Source organism: Alligator mississippiensis, chromosome 8, assembly GCF_030867095.1.
Source record: "Alligator mississippiensis isolate rAllMis1 chromosome 8, rAllMis1, whole genome shotgun sequence".
NCBI lineage: Eukaryota > Metazoa > Chordata > Crocodylia > Alligatoridae > Alligator > Alligator mississippiensis.
In genome coordinates this window covers 58,152,426-58,179,612 of record NC_081831.1, presented here as the reverse complement: position 1 = coordinate 58,179,612, position 27,187 = coordinate 58,152,426, and the positions used below count along the sequence as shown (strand labels likewise).

Genomic DNA, 27,187 nt, shown 5'->3' with positions numbered 1-27,187 from the left:
TCCTCAAGTAAGACTTTGACAATGGAATGCTTTATTATAGTGGTATAAGTCTAGATTTTTTTTTCCCTGGTGTACTCTCCACATGTACAAAATCAGCATCAGACTAGATACAGATAGAATTATTGTGCAGCTCAATTCAATAAATAAATATTTCAAACAAGTGGAAGCAACCTTTTTTTTTGCAGCAGGAATGGTTCAGTCTTCCATGGCCAGTGTAATTCCCTGGAGAAAACTGTAATCCATTTTTTTTTTTTTTCCTATGTGCTAAACACATTTTGCAGAATCATCCTTTTGCTGTATTGGTCTGGAGTTCCTTCACAGTCGTGGTTTTCTGGCAGCCACAACTGCAGCTACAGTGGTATAAAGCTTACCAAGAATTCAGCTATCCTAATCAGTTTTATACTGTTTCCAGTTCCTTGCCTTCCCTCCCTGCTAGCACATGTCCTTCATCACCCATTAAGGGAAGACTTTTGTGAAAGGATTTTATTAAAGTATTGGCAGCATTGTTGGTTTGTTCCAACTCTTTAAAATTTACTGGTAAGTACAGTTCTTTCAAATGGAAACACTTCTCTACAGCAAATACTTCAGGCAAACCCTGGCATGCATATATAATTAAATTGCAAATAAATCCGTTTTGTAAGAAGTCTTGTCTAGAAAACCTGGGTAGGTACTAGATTATTTTTTGTTTTAGTGGTTTAACTGAAAATGTGGTGGGCGAGAGAAGGAGGATTTTATTTATTTATTTATTTATTTATTTATTTATTTATTTTTTATAAAACAACCACCACAAAAAATTTTTATTGAAACATTGTTTACCCAAAAGTGAAACACTGTATTTAAGTGTTATACAAAAGGTATTTAACCTTTTTGTATAGCCTTTCTTTTAAATGTAGATTTTTTAAAATGAAAAATAAAGTATAAAAGCTGTCTTGTTTTGAAAATATCACAATAAAATACTAAAATTTCAAAAACTAAACACTTTCCCTTTCTTTCAAACTTACACATGTCATCTTGCAGCATTGTAATTAAAGGCCCTTCATATTCCTAAGGCTCCTAAGACTTGCATGACTCCTCTGGACAGTTGGGTAGGGAGGGTTGAGTGCGCAGGTTATAACATTGTCAAAGCCAAAAGTTGCATTAATACATTCCAATCTTATGGTAACCTTATTTGGTTTAATATGCAGATACTTAAAATGATCTACTACAAGGATATTTCCATCTCTAGAAGGGACACCACAAGAAATCAAAATGGGAAATTGATTTATGTTGTTAAAAGCTTTTTTTCAGCATTACCTTAGGAATGTGAGCAACAAGTATAAAGTTTCTCCTGACTTGTAATTCTAGATATTATGCAGAATAAGTCTCTCACTGGAAAGATGCAGTGATGGTATTGTAAGACTGAGGAAACAAGGAAAGTAAAGCTACCAGTAACAGGAAGTGTTAGCTATAAAATGGTCTTTTGTGAGAGCAGTATGCTCCATCTATCCAGGAGTCTTGTCAGGTTTTAAAAGGAAACAACATAATAAACCACTTGTTTTCCCTGTGGATTTTCCAAGTCTTCAGGGAAATATCCTTGCCCCCATTTTATGTATGATTATTTTAGACTTCATATTTATCCAGGATCAAACATCCACAAAGGCAGGCCTCCATCCTGCCTACTCAGAGATGGATTTTACTTATTGTCATTATTCCTCTAACTTCACTCTAATTTCAGTCTGTCTCCAGCCTGCTTCCTATGTCCATGCCTGCTCCATGTGTGTCTGCTCCTGCCCCCCACTTATGCCCCTTTACCAGCTCAGTCTCCCCTCTTCTTTAAGTTTTGCTTACATTCATGTCCTGTCTGTCGTGTGTCGCCCCCCATCCCCTCCCCCCCCAAATCTCCTCTATGGCCAGTCTCCCTGGTTTTGCCCACATTTGTGGCACCTTTTTAATTTCCTACTCTACTTGGTGTTTTTACAGCCATCATATTGCATCCAGCTCTCTTGTCCCTACCATTCAGTTCACATTCCCGTGTGTGCTCCAGGATTGCATATACTGGGAAAATCTTGCATTCAAAATGTTAATTAGTGCAACACGACGCACAAAATACGATGTAGCACTTGGTAGACAAGGACTTCCATGTTTAAACTCATGTTAGTAGGTTTTTTAACTCTGATCAACTAAACTTTTACAGCTCTTGTGTGTGCTACTGTCACAAGTTTAAAGCTGTGAAGTTAGGTGCCTCAGTTTTTCTTGGAGTGCCCAAGAAGTAAGACTGCTTTACAGCAGCTGCTTTTTCTAAGGGTGGTTGCTCATTTCCGATTTTATTTTCTAACATGGTGCACTTTCACAGTTTACAAGGCTCTTACCTGGGCCACACAGAGGAAGAACTGTAACGGTCATTAAGGGCCACTGGGCTCTTGTTTTGCTGAAATCAGTGAGAGACTGTGGTCATTTTAAATAATGAAAAACTGGGATCACAGTAGGAGGATATTCCTGTATCTAGGTACTTTAATCACTGTAGAGATGAGTGCCTGAGGTAGAGAAACTTTCTAAAAAGCACATATAGAAATCATGATAAATCACAAGAGCTGGCAGCACTGCAAGAACTATGCCCAGCAATTGCTCCTATCTTTTGCAGGAACAGGGTAGGCTGGCATTCATGCAGTTGTGTAACTGCATGAATTACCAAGATGGGAAGGTTTGCTATAGAAAATGAAAAGAAGAAATTGATCTTTCTGACCAAAGAAATAAAACAAATTGTATTTCAAAGACCTGTGCTACTGTGCATTGCTTCCAGGTAGTACCAACCTCTAGCATCAATTGCATGCTAAAATTACTTTAAAGGAGAGGAGCCTTTGAGTCAGCTGCCTTGGAGATGGGATTGCCTTCCAACTCTACAGGGATGATTGGGAGCAGAGCTGAGAACACAGCCCTTTGACTCTTTGTCCCATGCCTAGCCTAGCCCAATAAATAAATATACTTTTTCACTGCATTGGTTCTAGGAACTGCAGTCACGGCCTAACCCCATTGAGTCAGGCACCCTAGGAAAGTGGAAAGTTCCTGCGTTAAAAAGGTTAGTCAGTGTAGAAAACAAGAGACCATGGAGAAGCAGGAGAGCAGTGAGGCAATAGAAAAGGAAATGGATACATCTGTCTCTCTAGGTGCATCCATACTTTGAACAAAATCTCCTTTGCTAGTTACATGACAAACGTAAGAGTCTGGCCCTGCAAGACTTTGTACCAGTCTCATTGACATCACAGTTCAGCTGGGAATGGCTCATTGATGTTGGTGGGAATTCTAGGAACTTGGCACCTCTCCAAGTTGGGACTTTCTGTGACCTACAGGTCAGTTGGATGTATTTGGTGCTTAATGTAAATAACAGTGGCTCCACTCAGGAATCGGGCTCCATTTTTTATACACGGGGTTGTACAAAAGAATTAAGGAAAGAGTCTCTGCCCCATGGAGACCACAGTTTTTAAATTATGACAAGACATTTGAGTGGGTAAATGGACCAACTCTTTAGGTACCAGGGGGAGCAGAGGAACAGTTCTCTCCCCAGCCCCACCAGGCTTTCCTTCCTCTATTTCATACTCTGGTGGCTCTGTTTCATATTTTGATAACTACAGGGGCCAGACATGTGGTGTTACCTAGCTCTTCACTATGCTGTGTCTTATTTGGCATACAGTCTTGAGAGAATGGTACACCATTCTCTGTTGCACAGATGCTTCCTGCATGGTTTGCTGCTTGCTCTGCTGCCCTTCACCAGACCTAAGAGCAGGCTGTTGTCCATCATCCAGCAGATGCAGCCAAAGAGCTTCCTCCTTATTGCTTGTGTTCTGCACCAGACTGCAAGCAGTTTTCTTCAGTGGTTCATTCAAAGGCTAGTTGTCTTTGTGTTGCCTGGAAGGTCCGTTTCACTAGAGCATATAGCACAGAACACATGCATTTGAGCAGCCTGATTTTTCTGCCTAAGGAGATTCTCTTGTCTTGTAAGAGAGTGGCACATTTGCATAAATTAGTAGTCACAGGAGGCCAACATCTTAATGACTACCAGATGGCAGAGATTTGTTGGCATTGTGGCAGAGGTAGATTTTAATAGATTGGAAAAAGGATAAGCTAGTAGCTTTGTGATTTTTTTATTTTTTTTCCCCCTAGGAGATCTTAAGTTACTCCCTTCATGTTAGACTGTTTATATTTGAGTTTATGGCAGATTAAGCAACTGAACCTAATGGAAGATGGCTAGATCTTTTTTTGCAAATGGGAAATGCCTGAGTCTATGGACAGTCTCATTAAAGAAATGATAGCTCTGTTTTTCCCTTGGCCAGGGCAGTGCATAAGGCACTCTTCACTCATTTTACAATACATAGTTATGAAGGCTTCTCTTCTATCTTAGTGCTGTTTGAACTTGGAACATTGTCAGAGTTCTCTTTAGGAACTATTTATAGGGGAAAATGCATCTTTTAGAAATGAAGGCTTTATGATACAACTGTGAAAACTATCTTCCCCCACTATTCCTACTGTAAGCCCTGCTGTTAGGAGCCGTGAAATTATCTTTTCGTGGCAGATGGGAGCTGGTTGGAAAATGATCTTAAGTTTAGCCTGTAATGTGAGCTGCTGCTTCTGCCTGGCATTAACCTGTCCTTTTTATTTATTTATTTTTAGCAATTATTGTTTTTCATTAGATAATTTTCATCCTCCTGTTCTTACTCTCCTGTCCATATTTTAATCCAGTCTAGAAATTTCTTGCATTGAAATTCTTACCATGCCCCATACTTACTGCTTTGGATCATGCAGATTCCACACAAGCAACACTTTCACTGAAATCAAGGGAGCATTTTTAAGTTAGTGTTATATCCCTTAATAAATACTAAGCTCTCTTGTGATCTCTAGGTGACTTCCGAAATTGTTGGTTTTTCTTAGGTGGTATCTAGTTTGACATAGAACAACTGTATTCTGATTGATGCACAATTAGCTTTAATGGCTCCAAAGAGACCACTAAGGAATTAGCAAATAGATGCTTTAAAAACTATTTAGATAAAGGTTCATACAGCCAAGCCCTATGACTTATTTTTTCTTGTCATCTTAACTTTGTGTCAATAGCAGCTCATTCTTTAAATACATCAGAAATTTGACCCAATGTGCTTTCCTTGACTCAAACTCCCCAACAGGATCTATAAAATGTACTTAATTCTGCTGTTAATGTAAATGGCCTAATAGTCCAATCTGGGATCTAGCAGTTAGCTTGTGGCTGTTGCTTTCGTTTTAAAGGTCTCGCAAGCCAGGGAGCTCAGCTACCTTATTTGGAGCTCATATGCCTGACCACTGACCTCATATCTGCTTGTTTGAGTGTTTTTACTTGTCTATATATGGAAAGGCTGCTTGGAGAGTAGTTATCTGACCTGAATTAGAAGTAATGCAACATCTGTATCAACAGCTGCTTTTGTCAGGGTGCACTAATTGGGTTAAATCCAGGATGTTAGCTGGTTTGTCTGAAAAGGGGGAACTTGAATCCTGTTGTTTGTTTGGAACTTTATGTATTCTTGCAAACAAGATCCTTCCTTCTGGTGAAGTCAGGAAGAAGAAAGTCAGAACATAAACAACAAGTCTGCCTCAGGAAGCTAATGTTTCATGTATGACTAATTAAATCCAACTTTCCTGTAGTCATGGCAGTGAAGATCCCTGTTTTCCCATTGGTGTCATGGGTAAGCACAATAGGGACACTGGATTAGATGTGAATGGGCTATAAAGAGCAGGGGGAGAGGGAAGGAGGTGGAATAAAAAGGAAGTGCAAGTCAGTAATCCCCCTTCCCTGCCACCATTATGGGACTACTTCTGTTGCCTGAGGATGTGGGTGTAAGATTTCTTTGACTTAAGGGTGTTTGTGGAATATCTGAGGAATGATGATAAACAAACATTAGGTGAAGTCTTTGGTCTCAGTGAATTCAATGGAACAACTTTTATGGAAATGAGTAGAGCTAGGATGTTACCCTGTGTCATGTGTATCATCTCTCATTGTAAAGCCTCAAGAAGCAATTTACTGATGATACCTTGAGCATATCTTAAATTCAGCCAACTCTAGAACACTTGGCCAACTAGTGCATTGCACAACAGCAGTGGGAAAAGAGCTTGTCCAAGAAAACTTGACCTAACATCCCTTATGAAAATTTCCATGGGATCAGTCTTCTTTCTTAACACCTACTGAACAGGGCCTCTTTATAAGGTCTCCCTGATAGACTCTCTCCCTCCCCTTCTCCCCTCCCCGAAATACATTAAGCCAAGTGGTCATTGTTTGTCTGAAGCCTTCCTTCTGAGATTGAAACCTATTAATCTAGCAAGTTCTGGAGTGTGATATATTTAGGGGTTTTAAAAAAAAATTTTGGGGTGTTAAGCCAGCAACTTAAGACTGTTCCCTAGCAGATTTTATTGTAGTTAGTTACAGTTACATGGATAATTGTTTAAAAAATAAAAATACAGGCACTGGTTCTGCAAGATGGTTTCCTACCCTTTGGTTTTTGGACAGAAATTGTTAACAAAAACATCAATGGAGAAAGTTTCAGTCTTAAGTCCCAGTTTAAAAAATACTTTTTGGTATATTAGTCCATGCTTTAAGAATCTGTTCTTCCATTGCTCAGGAGCCTGAGGGAATACTTTGGTTGTGTCCTTGAACATGGATGCTTGCTACTTGTATGAATGCTACTTTTTAAAAGAATGAGTAGTGTCAATCATATGGGGGGCCAAACTGAGTGATTCCTTTTGATAGAAACTCAACCCTTGGCATAACAAGCATGGGGCTTAGTCAAGCTTGCTAGATAGACCGCAGCTGTTTGCTACAGGCCAAGATTGTTAAATTGCTTTGCATTCTATGATAGTGCAGCACATACCTTGATTCTCAAACTTTTGAAACCTAGCAGGAAGAAGGGTTCTGAATTTTCTGAGCTTGTGGCCCTCTGAGAGCAGCTCATTGATTTACATTCTAGTAATCTTCTCTGTCAAGTCAAACACATGCTGTGTGTAGGATACAGTACAAATATCCACTTAGCTTTTAGATTCCTCTCTCCTTTGGAATAATGAGCTATTGTGACTCCTGCTTTCAGCCCTGGAGAGATGTGTGCGCCCCATTGTTTCTGTTGTTTTTGTGGGACTCCATTTGTTTTGAAGGGAATAAGGGGGGAAATGTAAATTCCATGCTTTCATTCTGCAGAAGGATCTGTAATGTGCTGGTGCTTACAGGTGTAGCAGCATTTTGAAGGCATGCCATTTCAGCAAAGAAATTGGAATCCTAAAATCAGGGGATAAAAGCTTCTCTCTTATTTCTTTACTTGAACCAAAGGAGAGAGTCTTGACTGTCAATTGCAGTAAAACTTCTATCCATACAAGATTAGCAACCCTATATGGCAGTCTAGAGTATGCTAAACTTTGGGACACCCAGAAGAACAATATCTCCTCCCCCCCCCTATTAGAAGCCAGCCCTCTAATTTAGGGTCTGTTGCATATTAGTGGGGCACTGGGAAGATGTTTACACAGCTGTTTCACATACCTGGGCTTTTCTATGGAGGACTCGGCTCTCTGAGGGTATTGTTCCGGCTTGTTCCTAATGCCTACAAAAAGTAATCTGAAAGGGCTAGTGAGGAAGGTGCCATGGGGTAATGTTTTTGCTGGAGAAAGTGAACACAAATTTTTAAAGGTTATTCAACAGCATGAAGTTGCCTGCAACATTGGACTTGTATGCATAGAATGTCAGAGGCAGAAAAACCTGCTTGATCACTGACTAGTTTTCTTTTTCTTTTTACCCTTTTATTGTAGATTAAAAAACAGCAGCAAGATGTGTTAGGTTTCTTGGAAGCAAACAAGATTGAATTTGAAGAGAAAGATATCGCAGCCAACGAGGAGAACCGGAAATGGATGAGAGAGAATGTCCCAGAAGATAGCCGACCAACAAGTGGAAACCCATTACCACCGCGACTGTTCAATGATAGCCGATATCTGGGGGTAGGAAAGGGTTTTAATGATCTCCTTTGCTTCCTTGTTCTGCATTTTTCTGTCTCAGTTTTTGCAGCTTACCAGAACAGTTTCTGCACTGCACTCTGTTTTAGCTGTTCTATTTGCAACAGAAAAGAAGAATGCTTATAATGTAGCTTTTAAGTTTGTATAGTATTAACGCAGAAGAGCTATTATATATTTCCTCTTGCCCTGTGGAGTCTTTAATAATATTTATTTTTGCACATTACATTTCTTCCATTATAGTGGGGCTAGAGCCCATGGGTTTTTTGCTATCTAAAAACCATTAGCCTGTCTACTAGAGAACACTGCCTAGTAGCCAATAGGAGTATTTTTTTTTTTTTCCTACTGTTCCTTTTATCTTGATTTTTTTTTCTATAAAAAACAATAATTTTAAACTGTAGATATTTAAAATAATTTTAAAAAGCTCTGGAGATGCACTTTGCAAATACAGAATCTTGCAGTGCTGTGACATCCCTTCCAAATGGGGTTTTCTGTAGATGAGAGATTCTTCCCGTATGGACTAAGTCTGTCTGTCATTCAGCTTTCAAAGGAAATGCTCAAATAGAATGACTTTTGCCATGTCAGCACATGAGCTTTCTTGAACTCGGAGGTAAAAGCTTTCTTGGGTTTAGCTTTTCTGGGTTCTGTTTACAAAATCCAAGGCAATTGTGGTCTGTCTATTCCTGTGTATAGATTTAAAAATCAGGTAGTAAATATAATGTTGATTTAGTTGTTGACTATTTTGAATGCTTTTTCTGAAGTATGTTGTTCTACACTAATGATGCACATCACTGCTCAGCAGGCCACATACTCTAAAAGGTGTGAATTTATTCATAAGTGTGAACTTTTTATTATTGATAACTTAATGTGTGTGGAAGACTGATGAACATACTGACTAAAAACATACAGAGCAGGCTCTTTTTTTCCAGCCTTCTTTCATAAACTTCTCAAGTGCACCTGGGCTTTGAACTGCAATTTGTTTTTCTTTTAATCCAAACCTGAATCTCTCTGGAGCATGTTATCATTTGCCACCAGGAGCAAGAGGGTTTGCTTGCAACTCAGTCACAAGTGGCTACATTTTCAGTATTTTAACGGGGGTGTACATGTAATCCATTGCACCAAATGTCCCTCAAATATAGCTTAACTACCTTCTGTTATGACTAGGACTGTTTGTTGGGAAGGAAATGTTAATAAATATATGCAGGTTTCTATGCAAACATCTCTCTTAGAGAGTACTTCTTTGGCAAAAGTGAAACTGACATTCATTTATATCTAGTATTGCCTGCCTGCCTTCCCACAGTACTACATAGCATTTGCTTTGGTGGGCACATTACTGTGCCAATATCCTTTATCAATTAAATGTAGCCCGCTTCCTGCTGTAGTGTTGCAGCTGTCCACCAAAGTATAACATTTCATGGTAGTGCAGGGCAGGAAGTGAAGAAAACTGCATGCATGCAGCTATGCTGAGAGGTGTACTCATTGCAAGTATTTCTAATGCACCAATGATTATAGTATGATAGTTTCATACAGAGGTAATATATGATGGGCTTAGAACTACAGCTAGAGCAAGCTCTCTTTCTTAGCTACTGCCTGCTTTGGTAGGGCTTGCTTGCTGCGTTTTCTTGTAATTTGTTGGAAAAGCAAAGGTTTTTAAAATCAGTTTTACTGTCCTCTGAAAAATGGCCGGATTTGGGGATGTTTTATCTGCGCTTGTAGGCTTTTCATACTTGAGCTTTGGGGACTGTACAGGGACGGTACCATGCTGAGTACACTTGGCTCTTTAGTTGCTAGAATCTTTGAGCAAAGAACTGGATAAATTTGTTGCATGTGGCATGAAAAAGAGAGGGAGAGGCCAGAACATCAGGGGAGAAAATGTGATTAGCGACTACATGGACTGCTGCAGGAAAGGAAAAGCAAAAAAACAACAAAAAAACCCCACTTCCCCTTTAAGAGAATGGGAGACTTGATTTCGAGACCACAACAAGCCTAATCCCTCCCTTGAACCTTTTAATTACTGAATCCTGAATTGCTGGTGGCATCCTGTCGCTTTTTTGTTCTCTCACGTTGCTTTATATGAGGCAACAGGCTGTGGAGGTTCTAAATTAGAGAGTCCAGAGGGCAAAGAGGGGACCCGCTTAGTCATGGGGCTTTGGGCTCTGTACTGGAGTTCTGCAGTATTTACTAAATATATGCATGTGTATACAGTCGCTGGACGTGTGTGTGTTTGAGGTTGAGGGAACTCTGAACTTGCTTTTGCTTCAGGATATGTAGGGCATCGTCACCTTGTTTTGAGGGACCTGATAGCATTGTGCCCTGTGTTGTCAAAGGAAAATTGTTTCAAATATCTTTACCTATCGGGCTACAGTGAAGCAGCCAGAGAGCACTGTCCTTTCAATGAGGTCTTTAATTTTGTAGTGAGTGTATGCAAACCAACTATGTGTAAGATTATCCTTAGGATAATTTTAGTGAGTTTTTCAGGAGCATTTGTTGATGTAGTCTCCAGCTGCAATGTATATGAATGCAGTCATTCAGGAGCAAAGCAGTATGTCATTTCATGGGGCATTATGCATTCCTCACAGCCTGTCAGTCTGATATTGAATGGGTCAGGTGGCAGACGAGCAGATTTTTCACCAGTCCACATCATTGTTTCTATAGAACAGTGATTCTCAGCCAGGGTATGTCATATCTTTTGAGGCGTGCCCCTAGGTGTGAGGAGGTGTGGAGAGATAAGTAGATAATCACAGGCTCCGGCTTGCCCCTGCCTGGATGATTCCTCACCCCTGCTGCCCAGTCTCTCTGCAGGGAGGTGAGCATTGTAATATATAAATTAATTTTTGAAACAGAGTGCCACTTAATTCACAAAAGTTATTGAGGGATGCCTTGAGTCCAAAAAAGTTGAGAACCACCGATATAGGGTTTTAACCCTGCAAGGTGCTGAGTACTTTCAGTGAAGTTAATGGGAGATAATGAAACTACTTGGGTCCTAGGGTAGATGTCATTTTGTTTTTGCATGTAAAGGAAGTTCAGCTGGGACAGAAATTCCAGAAAGCAGTGTTGTACTGCTTCAGAAAGTCTTATCAAAGACGAATAAAATTAGATTAGGATCTCTCAATCAAGTTGAATTCAACTTGAGGGAAAAGAAAACCTTAAGTGCACATCCTTCCTTTGGTATCTTTATCAGATTCACCATAAACATAAACTCTTTCCCTTCTTATTTTACCTTGGTTAGTACCTGCACATACCAAATGTGTAGTGTAAGTTCTGCTGACCCCAATGCAATTACAGACCCTGAGCATTTATACCCTGGCATGCAAATGATACCCTCTTCCCTTTGCTGCAGAGATTCTTGTCCTAGAAATGGTGCTAGAAATTGGAGCACTTGCCCATTCATTAGCAGGTTAGCTAGAACCCTTGTTCAGCAAGCCCCAGAGTGTGTCGTTGGCACTGGATATCAGGAACGTGAGTGTTTGAAAAATCTGTACATGTGAATTCAACTAAAATCTGAGAGTTGGTATTTGAATTATACAACAGCTAAACAGCTTTGAACTCCAGGCTCCCTCCCTCCCCTTCCTAAACTCAGTTACTTGTACTTATGGTCTTGTCAACTTCTGGAGAGCCTCCTGACCACAACATTCCCCTGGAGACCACCACACTGACTTTGCTCATTTCACATGTTTTTGTTTTTTTTTTTTTGTTTTTTGGCCGTGTATATGTGGGCATGTGAAGCAGCTTGCCCTTAATGGCAGCTCCCTCAGTAACTTTAGCCTGCAACTGAGCATGCTCCACATAACTGGCATTCTCTAGCTACATGTTTTGACCAAGATTTCACCTGTCAGAAGAATGCCTGTTAAGAAGGAGCACAAACCAGGGTAATAGCATCAGTGAAAAGGGAGGGAGAAAGGAGAAAGACAGCCCAAGTTGGGTCTGTAGTGTGAGTTTGGAAATGAGAATTAGGGATGTGAATGTGGTAATCCAAACAATGGGTGCCTTGCACAATCATTCTGTGATTCAGTTGGATAGCATTGAGCAAAGCCACACTTTCATTTTGTATCTTTTTCCCACACGCAGCAGATACACATGCAGATAGCTGTGTGCTAGGACAAAAGGCTGTTTTTTTTTTTCTCTTAGCAAAACTCAGGAAAAGGAGAGGGAGAGAGAAAGTACATGTGTACATGTGCACTTGTCCCACCCTTTTTAGCTTCCTTTTCCTTCGCAGTTCTTGCTGTGTGCGTAGCTGTCATCTAACTTTAATAGAGCATCCAACGTGAGGCCTATACTGTTTACCAGGCTTCTGCACAAATTACGATTATCTGGATGTATGCACGCAATGTGTAAATACAGATACTAGCCTCTTACTGTGAAGAATATTTATTTGACTTATTCATTTGCACTAAATCATTAAATACAATGCTAATATAATAGTAAGGCTATGAATTAGTAATATAAGAGTGCAGCTTTTCTTTTAAGCATCAGTTCTGAATTGATTCCAGATCAGAGGTAACAACTGACATCTCGTCTGATTAGAATAGGTTAGGGGGCTCAGTCCATTCTAGTTTACTGGCTGCCATGGATACTGAAATTTACCACTTCTGGTACTTTTTTCAAAATCTGTTTTTGTGGGTGGGTGGGTTTTGTGTGTGTGTTGTGTTTTTTATTGTTGTCTTCATTTAAAACATTTGAGTGCAATGGATCTGAGCAGGTCTGACTTTGTTTTAGATTACATGAGCCCCGGTCGGCTCTTGCTTGGGTAATCTATATTAAACAGACTTCTTACACTTTTTAGTTAGCTCATGATCTTTCTCTTTTTCTGATTGTAGGATTATGAAGCTTTCTTTGAGGCAAGAGAGAATAATGCGGTGTATGCTTTTTTAGGCTTGACTGCGCCACCAGGTTCAAAGGTAGGTATGTTGGGTAGGTGAATTGCATTTCGGACCAGCATATACAACTTTTATCTACCAAGGGATGTCTGTCACTGTGGTGTGTTTTTTCACACATGTATTTCTGTGGATCAGGAATACATCCTCCCTTTGAAGACTTCTGCTTTCAGACTTTGATGGTATATACTGTCACATGTCCATTTATCTGGTGGATTTTGCATTCCCCAAAAGGCTTGTTCCAATTTAGCGCATTGACCTATAACTGCAGTAGTTAATACTGTCTCGGTATTTTCACTGTGGGACCAATCCTACTGCTGTTTACATTATTGGAAAGTCTTCCGCCAATATCAGTAGCAGGCTGATCGGGTCCTTTGGTGGTATTGGTTTCCTCGTGGCCTTGGCTGTTGTTTTGTTTAGCACCTAAGGCAGCATCCAGATGTGCATGGACATTTGGTTCCCTGGGGACAGCTAGTGGCAGCACACCTTGTGCTACTGCCAGTTGTCCAGGGGGAATGCCTGTGTCAGGTGTACTGGCAGGTGGTTACCCCAGGTGGAGTAGGGGTGGCTGGGGCCAGAAGCCTTGCTGCAGCTCCTGGGGGCCTCCCAGAGCTGCAGCAACAGAGATCCTGCTGCACAGAGCCTGGCCAGCAATGGAGTGTGGCTCTGGCTGGCCAGACTCCGGCTTCAAGTGGTATATGTTGCCACTGTGTGTGCTGCTCTATTTTTTATTTTTTTTTTTTATCATCAGGTTTTTTTGATCCCTGGATGTCAAAAAACCTGTCCGTGCTGCTCTGAAAACTTTGCGTTCTAATACTTTTCAATGGAAAACTTGGTGAAAAAACACTGAAATAAATGGAAATGGATTACTTTTGAAAATAAACCATTCATTAAAAATATTTGTCAACAGAATGCGTCTTGCCAGTAGTTTTTGCAAGAGACTTGTCACAGATTTTCTTTTTTCCGCTGTATGAAGCTGTGCATTCTCTTTACCAGTTATACACTTGATTGCTGTAAGATGGATGCACCAAAGTGGAATTCTGCCTTTGATTTTGATAGAACAGGACAGGAATGTTTTATGCATTTCACTTGAGGGTCTTAGGAGCCCTGAGTCACCTCCAGTCTTCTCATTCCCATGGGTAAACATGCCACCTTAAACTTTGTAAGGAAACCTGAAATGCTCTGTTTTGCACATATTACTCAGGGGCCTGAGTTAAAAGTAGTTCATGATCAATTCTTATTAAAAGTTGCAAGTTGGACTGACTCAAATCTGGGGACCAGATTTTTGCCCCTGGGCTAACTGCATTGGTATTAATGGAGGTACAACAGTGATAAATAAGGCCTATTTTTTCTTTGGTACTTTCTTTCTGAAACCTAACCTAACTCCAGTTTCAGAGCAACAAAACAGATACTTGGATGCAGTTGTGGGGAAAAATGGTTCTCTTGGTCAGTATAGCTGTTTGTTACTGTAGTATACTTCAAGGAAAAGATCACTTAAAGAGGAACAGACTTTTAGTTTTTAACCCTTACGCTGCCTTTTTAGGGTTCAAGGGAGTGTTGATCACAAGTTTAATCTCCAACTTGCCAAAAGTTTTGCTGTTAGCCTGACTTGGCAATTGGGCTATCACTAAATGTTAGCAAATCAAACTGACTGTTGGCTTGAAGGCAAAGCTTGTTTCAAAACATCTCAGGTTTGAGCACATTGCAGGTAGAGAATTGCTCCTTGCAGCTTGGCTGTATTTTCTGACAGCTATCTATGTAATTCCTGTGAACAGCATTCAGTAAAATGGAAGGAGATAGATATTGAACCAAGCTACAGGCAGTCCTCGGACTTACGACACAATTAGTTCCTGAAAACCGTATCTTAAGTTAAAACGTTGCAACTCAGAACCGATTTTCCCCCCCCCCCCCATAAGAAACAGTGTTATAAATGGGGGATTGGTTCCTGAACCAAGGCCTGATACCTTATTTTCACCAAAAATAACGCAGAATTTTGTACTGAGTCAATTATAGATGAGTAAAATAGCTGCATTAATGTGTGTGTGTGTGTGTGTGTGTGTGTGTGTATATATATATATATATATATATATATATATATATATATTGTAAATAGCAATCCTATTGATTTGGAAAGACTTCTTTGAGATGACTTTGCTGGACTTTTTGAAAGGTTCTTGGCTGGAGTCTGCTCAGGAGTCTTGGCTGCATGTTTTTCTGGAATCTTGTCTGCTTTCTTAAAGGCAGTGTCCAAGGCAACACGGCATACTTGTTTGCTGGCATGGCGCAGTGTCAGATCAAACGTTGTAAAGTCGAAACTGACGTCATAAAGTTGAAACAGGGTGTCAGTTTGTAAATATTGTAAGTGCGGAACGTTGTAACTCGAAACGTAAGTTGAGGACTGCCTGTAATGCTGAGGAGATGCACATTTTGATAGCACGCTGTAAGGTTTTATGAGGTGTCTGGAAAATGTGTGATGGGTGGTATTGAGTGTTGTTTATGAAAAAATTAATAGAAGTTGGAGCCAAACTCCAGAAATGGTATTGGAAATACCAACAGGTATTTACTGAGCATCAGTGATTTGTTTAGTGCTCTCTACAGTAAACAGAAATAAGTCAAACAAAAACCGCTTGATAAATACTGTAATTAACCAGACTTCCAGGGGTTCAAGTTTCTTAAATATACAGAATGGACGAGTTAAAGCTTACGGCTAGACATAAATAACTGACAGTGTACTCAGCGAGTGTCCTAATGGGAATGTTCTAAGGAAGGATTTGAAAGGAAAGAATATCGTACCTTCTTAGCACCTTGCAGAATTGGATTCAGAAATAAGGAATTGATATAGTCTGTAGGAGAAATGGATCAGTATGTTTACTATGGAGGGAGCTTTGGGATATTTTTCTTTCCTTTTTTCCCAAGAGGGCTGCTGGGAGGTAGCTTGCCCTCCCTCATAAAACCCTGTTTTTGGTGCTTTTTTACCCTCTGAGAAGAGAGGCTAGATTTCATTCCTGTAACCTGTTTGGCCACAGGGACTTGATTGGAAGGGGCAAGAATCTCACTTGGCTCTGCATTGCAGTACAAGTAACCCTGCCCTATAGAAAACATGGCCCATCATTTTCCTTCTTTGCTTCCTTGCCCACCTCTACTAGTGTCACACCTTCCTCTCTGCTTTCTTCATAAAAATATCTTTGTGTGAGTGTACTGCTTGGGTAGCTCATGTCACGGGATGATTTGATGTGTACCTTTTTGCCTGTAACATGTGGCCGTTGTAGCAGAATGCACTCCCTCAATTTTTTGTAGACCAGTTGGTGGTTGGAGCTATGGTATTCCCACACTCTAGGACTTGGAAGCTGCAAGATGAGATGGTCTTTTTGCCATTTGTCTTAGTGACCCACCAAATACAAGTTAACAGAGATGTGTGGAGTGTTCCTCCTTCCTCCTCGGGTAGAAGTCATTCACTGTGGTTCATCTTTTTATTTGAGAAATGGTTGGTTTGTTTTGTTTTGTTTTTTTTGGCTTACTAAAAATCCCATGTTTTCAGACTATCCACTTACTTATTTTGTGAATTTGTAAACCACTTGTAACTGTTCAGGTTTGGGATGGTTTAGATAGGGAGCCTTGAGCAGAGGTTTGGACTAGACCCTCCAAGATCTCTCCCAACCCCTATTGCATATGATAGTCTGGACTTGTCAAAAGAACTCTGTGAAATCTGGCCCCATTTTGATGCCCAATAGAAACAATCACACAGCACACTAAATGCTGGACTTTTTTAGAAGAGTATATAATAGTTAACCAGCCTCTTCTCACTACCTTGTAGCATTAATTCGAGAAGATTTGTAAAATTTCTCCAAAAACCTGTTGATATTTTTTTTCCACAGTGCAATTGCTTTAATTTTTTTCTACAGTTTTTTTCCTAAGCATCTTGGCTGACCATTGTACCTCAAAGCCTTTGTAATCATCTTAGATTGTTATTAAAATACAGTTTTGTAACCTGACATGAATTAAAACAATTCACCCCCCCAAAAAACAAACAAACAAAAAACGTAATGTTACATACCATTTTTTATTTTATACTTGCATGGTCAGACCTCACCTGTTTTACCATGGTCTGGAAAGCACCATAGCTAGTTAGTCAAGAGACTATGAATACTTGTAACTTCTATTTCAGTTTAGTAGAAGTTGAGGATACCTAGAACTTTACAAGATTGGACCCGTAGTAATTTAGGGCAATTTAAGTCACTGGAAGATATTTGTTTGACTTAAAAATTAGCAGCACTGAACTTTTTGGCCATGTATTACTAGGGCTTTTTATTGCAGTACAGATGTCCACACCTAGTATGTAGCTATATAAAATGTACCTATTTAATTTTCTGGGAACGTCTTAAGCAGGGGTAGGCAACCCCTGTTATGTGTGCCATGATCATTTTGCTTGGCATGCGCACCTTAGGGAAAGGGCTGGGGCTGCACTGCCACAAGGACTGGGTCCCTCACAGCTTCCTCCTCATCTGACCCTGGCATGCCAATTTCTTACAAATCAAGGTTCAGAGTGGATTTTGTTTCGTTTTGTTTTTTTGGCACTGTGCCCAAAAATGTTGTTGACCCCTGATTTTAATAGTAGTTGTATGCACTGGACAGAAGTCCCTGAACTAGGCCCTCTCCAATCCTTCCAACTATTTTTACCTGCATCCATTATATAAAAAGTATGGGTTGTAACCTCTGATAAAATAATAACATTTAATTCTTATTTTATTGTTTCAGGAAGCTGAAGCACTGGCAAAGCAGCAAGCATGAACATCAACTGCCTTAAATGTTCTGTAAAGGGAATTTTCACAGCTTTTTATAAAATAGTAAAATTGTTTCTGCTTCAAGAAAAATGGATATAATTTCTAATATTTTGATTGATGCTTGCAGCATCCATGATATTAACATAAATTTTGAATACAAGAAAAAATGTGAAAATTAGGGTAAAGAGCATGGAATACGCTATTACAAAGTTGAAGGTATAACAAAATGAAGCAACTGGTTTAAAGTGATTTAAAAATCAGGTCTTGGCAATGGTGTCCATTTTGTACAAATTTAAGGGGAAATCCTGATTTTTTTTTTTTTTTTAATATGAACAATAGAGATACAATTATACCCAGTGGTCCAACTATTTAAAAACAGGGAAAAGGAACAACAGACATAATCTTATCTGATAACTCTAGTGCCTGAATTGCCTCAAATGTTACTGAACAATATATGAATACAGTAATTTTTCAATGTCTTTTTAAATTGTGGTTGAAAATTTAATTGTAGATGTGTAGTATAGTAACCTTCCTAAGCTCTTAGATGTATTTTCTTTTTGTAGGATGGATATTTTAAATTGTATTGTGGCACACTGTACAGATCTAGAAAATGTTGCCATGTACTTCATTTAAGTGACCAATGTGGGCCCTTTCCACAAAATAAAGATTGGAGCAATGAATAGCATTTCGACTAGCAAGCTCACCAATAAGTTGCCTAACCCATGACTTGATTACATATTTTTGTGCAAGATTTAGTGCACCTCAGTGAAATATCCTCTAGTTCTTAGGAAGTGTTGCAAAGAAGCCAAAAGGGCCAGAAATGGCACTTCCTTACATGTAAGAGTTGAAGCCTTTAATGTAATACTCCTCAAAAGTACCGTTTCACACAGCTTATAGCTCTAGACGTTTGGGTGCACATTCAAATAATCACCAGGTGTATATAGTAATCCTTCACACAAGAACAAAAAAAAAAAGTGTTTGGGTAGTAAGGACTGTTGTAATTGAAGAAGGCTTTATCTTTCAAAATGTAAAAGTGGATTTTGTATTGCCATGACATTGCCACTCCATTGTTGGAATTTGTGAATCCTATTAAAGAACAGCATCGTGTATTGATGAACTCACTGTGTGCAATATCAACCTGTTCCATGCCTCTGGCATACCTCAGATAATCAGCCAAGAGACATTCACATACCCAGTATTTTTGTGGCCATACTTTGCAGAATCACAAGCACCCTATTTAAGAACATAAACTTTACATCCACCTGTCTGCAACTTATACTTTCCAAATGCATCAACATCAGTTGAAAGTGGTACCACAGACCTTACATCAGTTGGAAAAGTATTCTAAGGCTATGTTAGATAAATTACCTAGCATAGCCTAAGTAGAGACATTCAGGCTAGGTACAGAAATTACACACAAATTGGTATAAGTGATTGGAAAATGGTCTAAATCTGTAACAGGACAAGCTTAGTGCATGTAGACTGGTTTAAAAATGATGGAACCTGGTTTAAGATAGTTGTGGATGGATGTAGTCTCAGATTTAATCAGACCAGTCTATTGAACTTCTGTCCTAGATCCCCTCCTGACTCGGGTTGAATTCCCCTGGCATCCCAGGATGCCTTGTGGCCTGCTAACCTCTCACCCCCCTCCCTTGCAGGGTGAGCAGGCAGGCAAGCCTCTGCTTGCACTCATCTGCTCTGGCTGAGCTGGGCCAGCCCTGCCACCAAGCTGCCACAGAGCTGAGGCAGCAAAGCCACTACACCCCCAGTCCTATGTCCTGCCTGCACTTGTCAGCTGGGGGGGAGGGGAGTGGAGGGCAGGAGAATGAAGGCTGTGGAGTTGGGGGGAGAAGGAAGGGGAGCAGTGGAAGGATTCAATTCCCTCACACCACTTGGAGGCATCAACTTTCATGGGGAAGGGGCTATGCATTCTAGCCAACTGGTCAGACCAAGCAGGCAAGGACAGCAATGGGAGAAAGCCCTGGCCATGCAGTTTCCTGCAGCTGTTCTGGCTGGGTGTTGGTGGGGCGGAGGGGAGCCATGTGGCAGGAGTCTCTGCTTTCTCTCTCTCTCTCTCTTTCCCCCTGCTGCCTGGATTCTGCGCTAGCTCTCCTCCCTGAGGTTGACAGCAAGGTTTTGGGGGCATGTGCTGGGCAGCCAATCGGGGATGGCCCCTGTTCAGCTATGGTTGGCTGCCCTTGGCAATGTTCACCAGGCTGGGAGGTGTGCAGGAGCACCCCCTACCTTCTGGTCTTGGCCATTGCAGGCAAATACCTGCTTTCCCCATTTGAAGGGTAGATGCGAATTTTGTTCACCCCAATCCAACCTACACATTTTACAGAAACCCACATAAATTGAATTGATTCTGCCTTGGGCTTTTTTAATGTCTATACTTAGCCTCAGGAGGATTACAGTTCTCCCAGTAGAAACTAAATGTCTGCACACTGACATTTGGGCTTTTGCTCCTGGAGCAAAAATGGCTGATCCAGGAAAAAAAATAACCTGGGAACAACCAGGTTTAAATTGTTCTCAGGACAGTTTCTCCCAGGAGTCAGGATGTCTGTACTTTCCCTAACAGCATTACACATGCATATAATTTCATCAGTTTAATAAAAATACAGAAATGGGTGGCACAGATCACAAAAAACTTGTAGAATTATATGCAGCTGATAAGTTGAACCATATCCCCATCATCCAGTTACTTAAAATGATGTAGTAACATTAATGCCATGCTTCTAGAAAGTGTATACTTTTAAGATCCAAAATTCATAACAAGATAAGAGCAAAGATTTAACTTTCAAATTATAGTCTAAAACAGAGTAACTGTTTTCTTGTTGCCAACACATTTGCTTAGTACTCTGTTACCCCGCTACAAATAGTGATTTCATCAATACTTAAAACACTAAAAAAGAGATGCTGTTCATTTCACTGTTGAGACAGTAGTTCTCCCACAGAACTCCATGGCAATATTTCCATGGACTTCATTGTGGCAAGATCAAGCCTGAAATGGAGCTAGTGACCTAGCAAGTAAAAATAGCGGTTAGTTCATGTTCTGTCTCTTCTAATTTGGGAGCCTAGCAATATATATTTTGTAACTCATGCTTACAAATGCTTTTGTCCTAGCTTTTGTGTTACATCAACATACACAAAAATAGTTGCCTAATGATGAGGATTAACATCCATCATATTGTGCTTTCTTTTTAGCGGGAGATATATGACAGATGATCTGGCATATATTGTACACGCACGTATATGTATGTATTTTAAATCTAGTGTTTGCCTTTTAATAACCAAGCATGACTTATAGTTTTTCTAAACTAAGAGTCTTTTGTTATTGGTAGTGTCTTCTCTGTGCCTAAGCCCAGTAGACTGGTTTTGAAGAACCAAATGGGTATATTGCAGGGAGTTTTGTGAAGGAAGCGGAATTTGACACAAAAGTCACTATACTCCTGCTGATTTGCCCTTTTCCTGTGCAAGGAAAGTATGGTGTGACGTCTCTGAATTGCATGCATTTATCTTAAAGAAGTTGTAATTGACTGACTGCCAAATTGCATCACTGAGCTGATAGAACCCATTTTTGAAACAAGGTCATCCCTATTTCTGATTTTCAAGAAAGTTGCTAAGTTTAAGAATGTTACAGCAGTTCCCCCTTTCGGTCCCCCAGCTCTACCATATGGTAATGCTCAAACTGTATCTGCATTCCTAAGGAAATAGTGCTAAGACAGGGACTGAATTATATCATGTGTCAGGGGGACAGGGCATGAACCCAAACTGAAAAACATCCAAGCGGGTCTGTTCTTGTTGTGAGCAATACTTAAAACTTGAATTAATGTATTCAAGTTTCTTGCATGCACCAGGAAGTAAATATATACCATGTTCTCTATGAACCACAAAATGGCTGAATATAATGATTTTAGATTAAACCTGGGTACTGCAGTGTAAGAAGACTTCATGTTTTTTCCCCCTCTCTTTGTCCTATGTAAAGGCAAGGCAATGAGACCTCAAACTGCTGCTTATTAACCACTGGTATATCATTCCAAAAAATTGTTTCAGAATGCTTTTCCATCATGTTAGTTTTACTTTTTGGTTTGCTATTTTTGGGGGTGGGGGGAGGGAAATCTATTCCTTCTGTCTTGCAAGAGAGATGTGGAGTCTTTTGACCAAAAAAGGCTGTGTGGTTTTTTGTTGGGTTTTTTTTAATTATAATATCTGTAACATCCACAAAACATGGCACAAGCATTTTTGTCTGTTAAAACTGCTTTGCAAAATCCCTTTTCTGTTGAAATTAAAATGTATTTGTCTTGGGATATATAACTATGAGGAAAATGGGGATTGACTATGCTTCCTCACCCACATCCCTACTTCCTACCCAAACCCAAATGTCTAGCTAATATTGATAAATCAACTTCAGCACCTGTTATTATAAAGTCTGCTTAGGACAGCCTCACCTACTTTGCTAATATGGGTAATGAATTTGATTGACCTTGTCCACAGCAGAGTTTTTAACACTAACTACAAGTTGGGGTGGGGGGGGGGGGGGTATGTTTTGCCACACATTCGGTTAAAATAAAGTTCATTTTTCTAACGTAGGCATTGCTAGAGTGATACTAAGTTGTTGGAGCAGAAATTACTAACAATAATCTGCTAGAAGATTTATATTTTATATAAGATTTTTAAGATAAAATGTCCACAGTAGAACCTGGAAACAATATATTAAGGTCCTGGTCTTGCCATCTTTATTTGTTATCCCTTATTGGCCCTTTTTTAAGGCCAATAAGGGATAACAAGGTTTAATGGCCATAAACTCCAGGAAGGCTGACTTAGAGGTGGTGCAAGCACCTACTCCTTCAAAAAACAGCTGGATTTACTTCTTGCTGGGGTCAATTGATCCCAGCTGACTTCCTGCCTATGGTGGGGGGGCTAGACCCAGTGATCTCATGAGGTCCCTTCCATCCCCAAATGTCTATGAAATCTGAAAATCTATGAAGAACAACCCTTGCTCATAAAGCACTGCTACAAAAGTGAGGTTGCAGGTTTGGGTCCTAATTCACTATAATTGTCTCTGATGATCTGGTATGACAGATGACACTCCTACAATCTTTGACAGATCTACAAGCTTTCCAAACTAAGTTATGACACCAGCTAGCAACCTTTCTACTTGAAGAATAAAGTATGTTGTGAGCATGAAGCTGAATTCCCAGTCCTAAGTTGGACTGTTTTGGTACTCACCAGAATTCCAAATTACATTTAAGTGCTCTGAAATAAAGCTTTGTTTTGTTAACCTTATTAATGAATGGTTCATGAATGAGAAGAGGGAATATTTACTTGCCTATTTATAGGATGATTTTTTCCTTATGTCTAAATGGGATAAAGCACAACTGGGAACAGTTATCACGTCTTCTAAATAGTGTTTTTGTTCAATTAGCTTTTTTTTTTTTTTTTATCTTCCACTCTTGCTTTTGCTATGATCTGGTGTTTTTTCTAAAGTGGTTCATAAGGTCCATTTTGGGGAAAGCAACTTTTGATGGAGTTTGTCCTGACAAGAAAACACGTTTGCCTTTTCCTAATATGTTTCACATGTGTAATACAGAATCATTAATGTTTTATTGACTGTTTTAAAAAGTAGTCTTAAAAGCAAAGAATATTGTCATTCAGTAATGCAAAGCTCTTAAATAAAAACGAATTCCAAAAATCTGTAATAATTGCATGCTTGCATTTAATGTTTACTTGCTGTTCCAAGTTACAGTGGTGCGCACTGTAATAATAAACTTTTTCTACTGATATACAAGGAATGTTACTTATTTTTCTTTTCATGTTTTTAAACTTTTACTTTTTGTTATTTAAAGCATCTTGGTCTCATTAAATATTCATGTATTCTTGAGTAACGTGTTTGGAAATAGACCATAATATTGAAGTATAACATACAGTAAACATTAGGTGGGTTGCAAATTCACTACATGTTTGGTATAGAGTTCTTGCTAGAAATTAGGGAAGTTTGTGGGTCATGTTTGCAGCTCCCAGTTTGTGCAACTAGAAGTAAAATCAGCCGTGTGCTAGAGGTAAGGACTTTTGTGTATGGCCAAGACTTGAGTTAAGAACATGTGTTCTCAATTGGCATTCTCAAACTTTGGAAATAAAACTATAGTTTCGATACGAGTTAGCAATATGTATTAAAGTCTATGGGGCAATGCAGTTTCTTTTCTTGATAACTTCTGAAAATTGTAGCCTTACTTTATCTTCAATATAATTTAACCTGAGGAATACAAATTGTTTTCTGATTGACTGGGGAGAAGGGGGGCAGGGTGTTGTGGGCAGGGAACAGGGGGTTGTTTTTATTGTGTAAAAGTCTCAACATCTAGATAAGACACTTGCTGGAAAAGCTGTCTGCAAAGATTCAGTACCATAACTATTGAACTTCAGGGTCCACCAGTTCTGTGTTGTAGTTGTAAAGGCAGACATGAGAAGAAACCTGTCCCTTGTGCTCACCTATCCTACTCAAATAATAAACCTAAAATGCTTGCCCTCAGAGAGAAGATTCTGCAAGACTAGCATGAGGGTAATATTACTATCTCCAAGCTTCTTCCTGGTGTCTGCAGTGGTTACCAGTGTTGGTCCTGTGCTGGGGGAAAGGATCATTGCACTTTTTCAAGGAGTGACAGTATCACTCTGTGAGGCCTTGTATCTGAAATGAATGTAGTACCTTCCCATACAGGGACCCCTATCAATTTATAATGTTACTCCTCAAAAAGTCATTGAAACAAATGTATTTGATTTTTTTTTTCCTTCTTTTTTTCCCTTATGTCTTTTCTTAATTATGTGCTTAATTTCACTACAGGTTATTTTTTCTCACATAGCTGAAATGTTAAGCGTTTTGCCATCCCTAACTTTGAGAGGGAATACATAAGTGTGGCAACAATTTAAGGAAACCCTATACTGATGTTTAAAATTCATATTTTTAGGAGCTGAGTTCATTCACATAAAAGTGACTTGTAAATGGAAGATCTGGTCCTCCCCCCAAAAAAGCCTGCCTTGAACATTATTAAAATACAGAGCTCTATGCACCCCATTGAGAACAGTAAGTTTCCAAGAAAAGTAGCTCCTAGGACAATAATGCATCTGTTATGATAATTTATTCTATTGGGGTGGGGGAGGATTTATGTATAAAACCTATGTGGATGGACAGGAAAGTTCTATCTGAAGAAAAGAAATCCACTTTTTAAAAATTAATGGGTAATTAAAATACTAATTACTTGCTTTTAACTGTCTCGGGAAATAAAGCTGTTTAGACAGTACACTGATCATTCTTGGTGGCCTAGTGGTGTTAGGATTAAAAGATTAACAAAGATCTAAAGATTACAAGTAGGAATTATTTTATTTGAGGTTTTTTGAAAAATATGGACAACATTGTAAACTCGCTTTTGGAATGAAAGATGTACAGTGTGCTAAAGGCCTCTAGCTTTCTTGTGTCCACTCTATCATGAAGGACTTGACCCAGCTATACTGTAATACTAAAAATAAATAAAAAATTATTAGATTTACCCTGAATAACTAATGAAACCAGAAAGGAATAAGTATAATTAGTAAATTTGGCATTTGAAGCAACCTGGTTCCAGAACCAGCTGTCAGATAACAATTTCCTCTCTAACAGTCTTGTCTATTGATGTCATCTTTAAGAACTTAGAAACTTCTTCATTTTCAGTTGCTTCATATAACATCTCAAAGTCCTAAAAGAAATATAAATACATTATTAGCAATCTCAAATCCCAATTATGGTTTCACTATCTATGAAACCTGAGATTTGGTGGACCCTGAATTTCACCTGCACTGTGAGCAACTGTTATGAAAAACTGCATTTTGTTTGGTTTAGTATCTCAAGACCATCAGTCACTAAGCACTTCAAACCAAGCATGTCTTAGTTGTACAGTGCCAGTGAACAGGCTCGGAGTTTTGCACATGTAAATGACAGCAGAACAGTCCCAATAGCTAAATATTTTCATGAGTGGAAACATAAGGAGACTGGAACCAGAGCTGCAACCATCCACTTCAATTGGCACGGTAAGAAAAGTACAGAGCAGGGGTGTCGGCTTCTGTGACCTAAAGCGCACTTCATGACCTCTAACGGAGTGAGCTTCAGCTCAGAAGTTTGTGATGCATAGAATCACGCCTGCAGTGGCAGCTTTCGGTGAAACAGTTAGCCCCAGTAGGCAGGGGAGGTTTGCACATTATAGACTAACTACAGGAGATGATCCAGAGATAAAATATGTCTCTCATCTATGTTTTAGCTTGTTCATGTCCAAGAAGGATGCATATGATGTATAATTACACGTGTGTGTATGGTATAACATGTCATGGTCAAGGAGAGAAATGTAAATACAAGATTAGCCATTTCAAATCCCAATTTTGTTTTTATTAGCTATGAAACCTGAGATTGGGTAGACCCTGAATTTCTCTTGCCCTGTATGTTCCCAGCCACAACACTTGCAGGTACAGCTGTCTGCTAAACCATTTTTGGCCTTGTGCAAAGAACATTCATTCTCTGACATCCCGATTATGAAAATAAGATGGTCTCCCTAAAAAAGGTGACAATCTGTATGCCTTATCGTACCTTGTCACATAGCTTACTGGTAACAACCGGATGACTAGAATTTTCATAAGAAGCCATAGGTGGTTTCCAAAAAAAGGTGACAATCTTATCTTCAGAGTTGGGATGTCAGAAGATGCTCAAGTCAAAAAGGGTTTAACTGAGGGCTGAGCGTGCAAGTGTGTTTGCTGGGAACCTACACACAGGGCAAGACAAATAAAGGGCCCACCCGATCTCTTGTTTCCTAGCTAATGAGAGCAAAAGTGGGATTAGAGATGGTCAACAATGTACTTAAGTTTTTGTTGGGACCTTGAGATGTTATACCGTGTGTGTGTTTAGATTCAGCTATTACATATACATTTCATCCTGGGTATGAACAAGCAGAGGCAGTGGGGGCGTGTCGTGTTGGGGGCGGGGGCTGCAGACAGGCTGCAGGGAGCTCCATGTCCTCGCTACAGCTACTCTTGGGCGTTTCTCTCCTGTGCTCAGCCCATGCGGTGCGCCCAGGAGCAGAGCCCGGGCGGCCCCGGCGTCTTACTCCGCAGTAGTTCTCGCCGTTGCAGATCTGCGGCGGGACGGCGTCTGGGTCTCCCGCCCTGTCGCGCATCTCCTGGAGCAGGCGGTCGCTGACCGAGACGTCGATGAGCTCGTACTTCAGCCTGTTCCCGTCCAGGATGCGCAGCACCTCGGCCTGGCGCTGCTTCACCTGCGGGAGGGGGCGCATGAGTCGGGCCCGCGGGGCCCACGGCGCGTGCGCGCCCCCGCTGCCCCTCCCCTCCCCCCACGCGCGGCCCTTCGCAGCCGTTAACGGAACCGGCGCGGGGGAGGGGCCGAGCCCGTGGCACAGCGCGAGAGGCTGGCTGGGGGGGGCGCCCCGCTCACCTCCCGGGAGCCGCTGACGCTGGTGTAATAGACCCGGATGGTGCCCATGGCGCGCGCGCGCCGCTTCCCTGTCGGTTGCTACGGCA

General features: G+C 40.2%; 2 protein-coding genes across 4 annotated transcripts in view; one reads left to right on the top strand and one right to left on the bottom strand.

Moving 5' to 3' along the window:
- The window catches only part of SH3BGRL (SH3 domain binding glutamate rich protein like), a 53,329-nt gene extending 29,903 nt beyond the window's left edge, over positions 1–23,426 (top strand). The window contains exons 1-4 of one of the 3 annotated variants that reach the window (XM_059732748.1): positions 5,631–5,684; positions 7,786–7,971; positions 12,801–12,881; positions 17,613–23,426. In XM_059732748.1, the coding sequence (XP_059588731.1) occupies positions 5,646–5,684; positions 7,786–7,971; positions 12,801–12,881; positions 17,613–17,645 (339 nt within the window). In that variant the 5' untranslated portion in view covers positions 5,631–5,645 and the 3' untranslated portion in view covers positions 17,646–23,426. Of the gene's footprint in view, positions 1–5,630; positions 5,685–7,479; positions 7,555–7,785; positions 7,972–12,800; positions 12,882–17,612 lie in introns of those variants that run through there. The other 2 variants (XM_059732747.1, XM_014607237.3) reach the window with 2 other exon arrangements.
- On the bottom strand, positions 23,331–27,187 carry LOC102559309 (SH3 domain-binding glutamic acid-rich-like protein 3). The gene is made up of 3 exons (XM_019487910.2): positions 27,102–27,187; positions 26,758–26,925; positions 23,331–25,362 (listed from the first exon to the last, which is right to left on the bottom strand). Exons 1-3 carry the CDS (start codon positions 27,147–27,149, stop codon positions 25,261–25,263), a joined length of 318 nt encoding a protein of 105 aa, XP_019343455.1. The 5' UTR covers positions 27,150–27,187; the 3' UTR covers positions 23,331–25,260.

Coding starts and splice junctions, on each gene's coding strand:
- LOC102559309 (XM_019487910.2), bottom strand. CDS start 27,149: ATGGGCACCATCCGGGTCTATTACACCAGCGTCAGCGGCTCCCGGGAG. Junction 26,926..27,101: donor GCGTCAGCGGCTCCCGGGAG/GTGAGCGGGGCG, acceptor CCCCTCCCGCAG/GTGAAGCAGCGCCAGGCCGA. Junction 25,363..26,757: donor ACGGCGAGAACTACTGCGGA/GTAAGACGCCGG, acceptor TATTTCTTTTAG/GACTTTGAGATGTTATATGA.